Here is a 9,154-nt window from a genome sequence, read left to right as displayed (position 1 = left end):
AAATGACGACTGTTATCTTTAAAATATTTACAAAATGAATTCTACTTGTTTTAGAAAAAATAAAAAAAAATCATTCAATTTTTTCTACCAAATTTACTATACTTCCAAATTATTGAAGACAACGATTTACATCCATAGAATGATGCCAATATATATACTTAATGCCACGTTCGATCGATTTTCCCAAGTAGTATATACCATATATTAATGATACTCCGAATCATAATTGTCTAATTATGTAGACTATATTGATTTATCAATACTAATTAATCTTAAGAAATGAAGAGCCTCTCATATTTGGAATTTAAAATATTGGACACCTTGGTTGGCCAATCTTTTTCAAAATTAAATCATTTATTGCATTATAACACGTTGCTATGTGTAGTGGTTTCAACGTACAATATGTATTTGAATAAAATGAAGTCGGTGAACATGAGACGAATATCTTTAGCAACCAATAATTCAATTTTGATTCCCTGGCGTTACCACAAATTGTTTTCTTCTTCTTAATTTTAAGTTGTATTATCTAGTCCCTCCGTCCCGACCATTTTGAGACCTTTTTTTTATTACGAAATTAACAAAATAGTATTTTGTATATAGATAAAAAAAATAAAAATGTGAATAAAGAGTAAATTTTTTGCCAAATAAGAAAATGTCTCAAAATAGGTGGACGCCCAAAAAGAAAAGTATCTCAAGATAGGTGAGACGAAGGAAGTATAAGTTCGTCAAATTTATCAATCAGGATATCATGCCAAAAGCAAGTTAGTTTATTCGTATGATAAATTTTATTTTCTCATTACCATTTTTATTTTCTCATTACCATTCGTATTTTATTTTTGAGTCACCCTAGGAGCTAGAGTGTGAGTGAATTTTTTTTCTTTCTTTGATTGTAACAATTTTTTTTAAAAAAAGTGATAATAAGGAAGGTAATTATTATTTTATATCCTGCAAATTGAACTTTTTCATAATAAAACCATAATGTATATCAAATTACAAATTAATACATTTATTATCATTACTGTTAACAATTCTACCTCACCATCAACAATCAACATTATTTTCTAGCATTGTCAAACCCGACAAATTCGGTCGTCGTTGCTATATAGAATGACACCACAATCGAAATCCTCTTAATGCTCGTTTGGTTCAAATAAAGGAATGAAAAATAAATAAAGTTAAATAAAAGGGTAAAATAATAACAATAACTATTATTTTTATTGAGTGCTTAGTTTAACAATAAACATGAATCATTAATAAGAGATTCTCTTTCTTTTATTTCCCTTCTATTTTGAAGGATAACAAATTGGGTGATTAGTTAACTCATCACCCAAATCAAACAACAAGTAATGGATTCAATTAATTGAAATTCTTTCCAACCTCCAACCAAACATGGGCTTAACCTAATTTGATATCTAATTAATTAACATCAATTTGATGTTGGAATTTCACCTTAACAGTTATGAATCGAAATATGAATTTCAAATTCATGCTAAAAAACCTCACGCATAGCTTTGGGCTGCCGACCAATTAATTACTTCGATGTTTGATGCTTGATTAGCGGTCCAAAATTATCGTTAGAAAGCTCTCAATATACTTGGATTTGATCATCGGAAATGGTTGAAATATGGAAGTGGTAAGATACCTTTTTTTTACAATTGTGATAGATATGTAAATTTGCATGCATTAAGAGCTGATAGTGAAAAAAAACTATGGCAAAGAAAACAAACTATTGAAATAGTATAAGATAGGTATTTTTCTTCAAATAAATATGATTGTCGCCCACTATAACAATATAACATGCCACATATATGTAGCATGATTAATGCTTTCAAAAAAAGAAGGTAGACCCCCCTCAAAAAAGAAGAAGATAGAAATAAATAAACATAAGAAAATTAAGCAGCTTTAAGACAAAACTCCAAACTTAATCTTTTTCCTCCACAAAACCAAAAAGAAAACAAAATTTAACGCCCCAAAACAGACAAACCCCACGAAAAATGGGGATAAAGATTGTGCCCACCCCATCTAGAAACCCTTGACTTTCTAATTTTTTTATTTTCCCCAACCCAAATTTTTTTAAAGAAATAAAAAATCAAAATATTTCTTTTTTCTCATTTTTATTTTAAATTAAAAAGAAAGTGACCATGGACCTACACGTATTGATGACAATCCCACCACAACCACCCTCTTCTTCTCCCCCAAAATTCCCTTAAAAAAAAATTCACACTCAAAAACGCAAAAAAATACCTATTTCCCACAAACCATGAATGATCCAAGATTCCACCTTTCCAAAGAAAACGATCACAATTTCAAAGACCCATATCCCCAAATAGGCTCAAGATCAATCCCAAATGAAATTAGTTGCAGCAACACGTTTATCGATCAAGAATTCGTGCAATTCCGGCCGAATTCCGAGACCCCAAACGACGATTCCGGCGCGTGCTCACCGCCGCTTTGGAAGAGCGGCCCAGGCACGCCGTCGTCGGAGCCGCTCCTCAGCCACCACGTCTACCGGAACCTTTCGCCGGCGTCGCGGCTGCAGGCCATCACCAGAGGGCAGAAGGAGCTCATGGAGATGGTGAGGAGCATGCCGGAATCCTCGTACGAGCTATCGCTAAAGGATCTCGTCGAGCACCACCGGATTGAAGCCCACGCACCGCCGTCGGATTTGCCGCCGAGAGTGAGGAGGCAAGAGAGCAAGAAAAATAATATGGCAAGGAATGGGAGCTTGAAGCTCGAGAGAAAAGGACTGTTTTTGAAGATGGTGTTTCCGTTTTCGCTGCAGCCCGTGAAGAAAAGGAGTAATCTTGATCGGAGTTTTAGTGGGAGGGTTTCGCCGGTGAAGGGCGGCGGAGGCGGTGGTGGTGAAGGGGATTGGTGGAGGAGGAAGCTTGGTGGCTCGAGCGGCAGTGATAGTAGCAGGATAAGTGTGAATAGTGGCGGCGGCGGCGGCAGCAGCAGAAGCAGCAGCGGCCGCAGCAGTAGCGGCCGGAGCTACGGCGGCGGAGGCAGGTATGTGAAAAAAGATTGGTTTTTTATTTGATTTTTCAGAGATGGGATTCTTGTCTGAATCTGATGTTGGCAAGAATTATGCATTTGGGTGTTTTTTACATTGCTTGGTTTGAACTGGGATAATCAATGATGTCTCTCTCTCTCTCATGAAAAGATGTCCATTTATTGCAGGAAAGGGAATGGTTACACGACAGGTTGCTGGCCGTTTTTTCGATCCAAGAACAGCAAATCGGAAGAGTAGAAATAAATGCGCTTCTGCACTTGTAAAATTACTGATCAACAGACTTTAGATTACGAGGAAAAATCTGGGTGAAGAATTGAAGGATTTGTATATTCTTTCATCATCAACGCAACGGCGATTGTTTTCTTTTGTTTGTGATGAAGAGTTGTATCTATCGCTTATGATCCCAAAGTCTGAACTTGTGTCAACTGTAATAAGTAACTTCTTGATCTGTTGCAAGAATTCGAAGTCGTGTTAATGAATGATGATAAACAACAGCTCTCAAATTTACTCCCTCCGTCCCTGAAATGGCTTCCTCTTTGGGGACGACACGGATTTTAATAAAAAGTTGTAAAGTGTATTGATAGTGGAGAAAAAATGATATACTCCCTCCGTCCCATTAAAGTTGACAACATTTCTATTTTGGGTGTCTCATTAAAGTTGGCCACTTTCTAAAAATGGCAAAAGTTTACTTTAATTAAGTCAACAATTACTCACTAATTTGGTCAACAATTGTAGGCCACTTTCTAAAAATGCCAAAATTACTTTAATTAAGTCAACAATTACTCACTAATTTGGTCAACAATTGTAGGCCACATTATATTAAAACATATAACACTCAATTTCTTAATCTCCGTGCCGAAACGAATGTTGCCAACTTTAGCGGGACGGAGGGAGTAATTATTATTGGAAGTTGTGAAAAGTGTTATAATTAGTATTGGGAGTGGTGAAAAGTGAAAAGTAAGAATAAATAAAGTATTATTAGTGGTGGGGTAGGTTTCCAAAAATGAAAAGAAAGAAAGATGAAGTTATTTGGGGGACGTCCCAAAATGGAAAAAGATGAAGTTATTTTAGGGACGGAGAGAGTATTTTATTTTGAGCAATTGTGGGTGGGACCCAAATGATGAAATGGACACAGATAAGGAAAAGATCACATATTCAAAATTTGAATTGTAGAAAATATTTTAAGCTTTTCGCTTATGTAAAAAGGTTAATTGTGTATTTAACTTTCAGCATTTTAAAGGTTTATTAACGCAAAAATATAGGAGTATTAATTTTAGGCCAATTTTGATTTTTAATATAAATTTTAAAAAGTGTTCAATGAATATAATAGTTTATTGATCGAAATAATTTTAACATGAATTATATTTTTGGTCAATTGAAGATGACTTTGATGAATTAGCGCTAAAATTTGAATAAATTAACATCGAAATTAATGATATGAATTGAACTCAAATATAACTCAAAATTTTCATCTTTCAAATGACCTTAGCACCAAATAAAACGAAATTGACCTCAAATTTAGTGTCGGCATCTGAGCTTGATATCTATCCATTTTGAATAGAAAAAAAATTATTTTTTAAAGAACGACAACGTGAGATGATGTGTCCACAGTAACATTTTTTGTATGCGTCTGATTTGTCCACAATCAGCATTCTGACATGCCACATCAGTTCAATTAGGGTGAAAATCTAATTCGTGTTAAAATTACTATAATCAATAAATTGATGTGTTTTTTGATATTTTTAAAGTTTGTGTTAAAAACAAAAATTAATCCAAAGTTGGTGTATTTATGCGCCAATAACCAATTTTTAAAAACATAATCATCTTTTATTTTTTATTTAGAAAATATTGCATTATACAAAATTTGACAATGAAATGATGCGTCACATTATCGAATTTTCAGGTGAAACGACGTCGTTTTACTGGATAAAGTGAAAAAAAATCATCTAAGAATTTGACAAGATGATTCATTATTCTGTCATCAAATTTTGTATAAAAAGATACTCCCTCCGTCCCAGCCCAATAGGCTCGTTTTCCTTTTTGGGACGTCCCACTCCAATAGGCCCAGTCTAAAATTGGAAATAATTAGGGCTCTAATTAGAATTGTTAAGTATTGATTAAAGGGGATATACACCCTAAATTTCTTATTCTCCCCACTTCCCTTACGCCTATTCTCCACTCTTCCCCTCGGCCTCTTCTCTTCCGCCTCTTCTCCCCTCAACCGCAACCTACCTCTGTCACAACCACCAAACCGTAGCCACCGTGATGTATACTCGAAGGTCCCTCCCGATTTGTGCGAAATCCGAACCATTGTTGGTTGATTCGGATGAAATCGGGCCTGTGAGCGGCGGATATGCGTCGGACTCTCAAGTACCCAATAGATATGAGTTCTCTGAGCATCTCGATGGCTATATTCCATGTCGTTTGCATGGAGATCGAAGGAAGATGGTTCGACAGAAAGTGAGGAAGGCGGTTCAAGAGGGTCGAAGGCCTTCGGATCTACCGGAGACCGAGTCGCCGGAGGCCATGGTGGTTGTTGTTCCGGAGACCGAGTCGTCGGAGGTCGTGGTGGTTGAAGAAAAGGAAGAGGCGAGAATGAAAGCTCCACCTCCCTACCAATTTCAACGCATTGTATATCGATTCACCGAAATATATTTCCCCATGTTGAAACGGGTGAGGAACTTCCTTTTTCTTGCTTGATGTAGCATCTGTGATATGCTGATGATGGGTGATTCCCTTGTTGAATTTTTGATGGGTGATTCCCGTTGCTGAATTTTGTATGGCTGATGCTCTGTTATGGGTGATTCCTTTGCTGATTTTTTTATGGGTGATGCTCTGTTATGGGTGATTCACTTGTTGAATTGTTGATGGGTGATTCCCTAAATTATATGCATATTAAGGAAAAATAAGGGAATACTTAAAACCTTAATTGTTGGTGGACCACACCATTTACCTACCAAAAAGTGACTTTCTTAATCTCCGTGCTGAAAGGAATTGAGCCTATTGGCCCGGGACGGAGGGAGTAATTTTTAAAAGGGCAAATGTGCAAATAGGCCCCTGACTTGACACCCTTTGAGGGTTTACCCCCAAGGATCGGTCAAGGAGCGTTGACCTCCCTGAACTCCTGAAAAAAAGGAGCAATTAAACCCCTCTGTGTAACGGAGGCCATACGTCGTTCGCTCAAAGGCGGAGGAGCCGCCGAAGCTGGGGTGGCGTCGAAGGATGACTGCCCTGTGACCGTCAAAGGCGGAGGAGCCGCCGACAATGGCGAGCCTTCAGGAGAGACATGCGGCGGCAGCAGTGACCTGCGAGTCTGTTTCTTGTCGGATGGAAGCGGAGGAGAATCCCAGCGATGATGACGACTCGCGGAGACTCACCGGAGAGAACCGACGCCAATTGATGAGGTGATACCTCGCTGATCTTTGGAACAGCTGCGGCGGCGGCACTGTTTGAGAGGAATTAAGATCTCGATTGGGACGAAGAGAGAGAAACAAGGAAGATGTGAAGTGAGGCGTGACTTCGCTGGTCCTTCAGATAGAAGAACAGACATAGAACGATGACCTCTCGCCGGGCCTCCAGCAACAGCGGCGGCGGCGGTTTTAATGGTGAGGAAGATTAGGGCTTCTTCTGCTCCTTCATTGTTTTGAGAGGTAGGAGAACGAACGACGACAATCAGTCACCAAAATCTTAGAACCTCGCCGACGGATTCGAACGAGAGAAGAGACCGACCTTGTGCGTCTCGAAATTAAGGGAAAAGTTAGGGCTCGATCTTTGTCTTGTTGAAAGGAATCAATGGAGATGCGAGGTGAAGAGAGATCGAGGGGCGCCGGATTTCAGAGGCGAGGCGCGGCCTCGGCGGTGGTTGGACTAATCAGGCAGCGGCAGAGCTCCCAGAGAGAGAGAGGGAGAGAGAGAGGGCGAACGACGTCTACAATTAAAAAAAAATCGAGCGAACGGCGTCTGGCCTCCGTTACACGGAGGGGTTTAATTGCTCCTTTTTTTTTCAGGAGTTCAGGGAGGTCAACGCTCCTTGATCGATCCTGTGGGATAAACGCTCAAAGGGTGTCAAGTTCAGGAGCCTATTTGCACATTTGCCCTTTTTAAAAAACACTGAAAGTTCGGAGTTTTTTAATAGAAAATGAAAATTAAGAATATGCTGAAAGTTAATGGCACAACATTTGATTAATCCTATATAAAACAATGTAAATATTACAAATTGTAAGTAAGTTATTTAGATAATTTCATTGCATTGCATTTCGGGCTCGTTCATTTGATTGGAAAGTAATGTTAACCGTTAATTTTTAAATAAATGATTCAATGCTTAAACATTATATTGGTTTAAATTCATCACAATTAAACCCTGACGCCTTTCAATCCACCCGCAGATGTGCCGCCAGGCCCGCCACACACAATGAGATAAATTCAGCAACATTGCGAAAAATTCAAAACACAGAATTGCAACAAATATTCCAGAAATTTCATTCAAATTTAATAACTTTTTATTTAATGACAGTTTTAGCGTGAATTTCAATCGTAAGTCTCATAAATTGATTTAACAAAAATTTTAGCTCAAGAGTTCGTTCTCTTTGGTTATAAATTTATCATGAGCAGATAAACAAATTTTCACCCTTTAAATTCTTCCTTATTTTTCCTCATTTCATATAAAATAGAATTTGACCCTTACTCATTGATGGTCGTCGTATACCACCAAATAATTCCTACAATACTATCAAGAATTAAGTGAGTATAATGATAAGCATGGTCGAACAATAGAGAGCAGGTAAAATCATCCAATTCCCTAAAGACCTAATTTGATGTAGTCACCACGCCTTAATTTTGAGAAAATAATTATCAACTAAAAAAGCAAATTAAATCAAATAAAATACTCTAAAAAATAATAATGAAAAGTAACTCGGCTCGAATAAATCCACACTAATTCAAATCTCTGATCATCGATGCAAAGATGAATTAATCCCTATCAACCAACCAGTTATAGGATACCGTGATACGCAACGAACGTACTTCAATCCCTACTTACTGTGTTGATAAACAGCTGGAGACGTCAGACCTGCTTATTTCCCTTACTAAAATATAACATAGCTGGAGACGCCAAACCCAGATTTAATATTCTAATAACATTAAGATGAATGAACCCAATTTAGACCAATTATCCTAGATATGCTAGTAATAATTAATCCACCAATTTATTGCTACTACGAACACGGTAGCTTTATCACTAAAAAGCCATATTCCAACAATTACGGATTGGAGGTGCTAATTGACTGTAATCCAATTAAATCTAAGTTGATCAGGTTTAAATAAAATCAGAATTATCTTTAAACACAATGAATAAATCGAAATAAATAGGAATCAATCTTAGACTCAATTAGGTCTCACAGATTATTAAATCAATATTTCATTATTCTTGCCGAATTAAAGATTTAACCACTCATAATTAAACAAACAACAATGAAACAAATTAAAGCAAACATAGAAATCAAGACAATAATTAAATTGCAAAACAAATAATTAAAAGTCACCACTCTTGAATTAGAAAAAAAAAACCCGTCTGCCAATTGTGCCTCAAGGTAGCCGCCAACTCCAGCAAAAGCAAGAAAGAGAGATTAAAATTCTAACACTCCCCAAACCTTCCCAAATAGTCAACGTCTAATGCAATAATGAAGACATCTAAAACCTAACTTCCACTCCAAGTATATGCGGCTCCCCTCCCTTAAACAAAAAAAATATATAGGATTAAAATCCCTAAGTGGCCGATTCAATTAGCTCCAACATGGGCTGATCGGTCCTTCACACAGTAAGGTCCAAAAAATAATTAATTAAAACATAAGAGAATTAGGCTTTAATTATATTTAGAATAATTAATTCAAAGCCCAATCTCTAATTCTCTTCCAAAAGCATACCAACTTGATCAAATTCACGACATTCTCGAGCTTCTTTATCCATAAGTCTCCAACTCCGATCCATGCAATTCCTGTGCCAAAAGCACCACAATTTGAGTAATATCAAATTAAAAACCACGGTAAATGACACGAAAATAGACAACTAAATCACACACATCATTCATTCCTCATTTTTACTATAAAGGAGGAATAATATTATTGTTGTCTATGATTTCGTAAG

The 9,154-nt window shown here is 37.0% G+C and overlaps 1 protein-coding gene across 1 annotated transcript; it reads left to right on the top strand.

Moving 5' to 3' along the window:
* Window positions 1-1,888: 1,888 nt before the first annotated feature.
* Window positions 1,889-3,507, top strand: LOC131003377 (uncharacterized). Its single transcript, XM_057929888.1, has 2 exons — window positions 1,889-3,009; window positions 3,181-3,507. Exons 1-2 carry the CDS (start codon window positions 2,261-2,263, stop codon window positions 3,248-3,250), a joined length of 819 nt encoding a protein of 272 aa, XP_057785871.1. The 5' UTR covers window positions 1,889-2,260; the 3' UTR covers window positions 3,251-3,507.
* Window positions 3,508-9,154: the final 5,647 nt, after the last annotated feature.

Source organism: Salvia miltiorrhiza, unplaced genomic scaffold (genome assembly GCF_028751815.1).
Source record: "Salvia miltiorrhiza cultivar Shanhuang (shh) unplaced genomic scaffold, IMPLAD_Smil_shh original_scaffold_209, whole genome shotgun sequence".
In the NCBI taxonomy this organism is placed as follows: domain Eukaryota; kingdom Viridiplantae; phylum Streptophyta; class Magnoliopsida; order Lamiales; family Lamiaceae; genus Salvia; species Salvia miltiorrhiza.
This window is presented reverse-complemented; position numbering and strand designations above follow the sequence as displayed.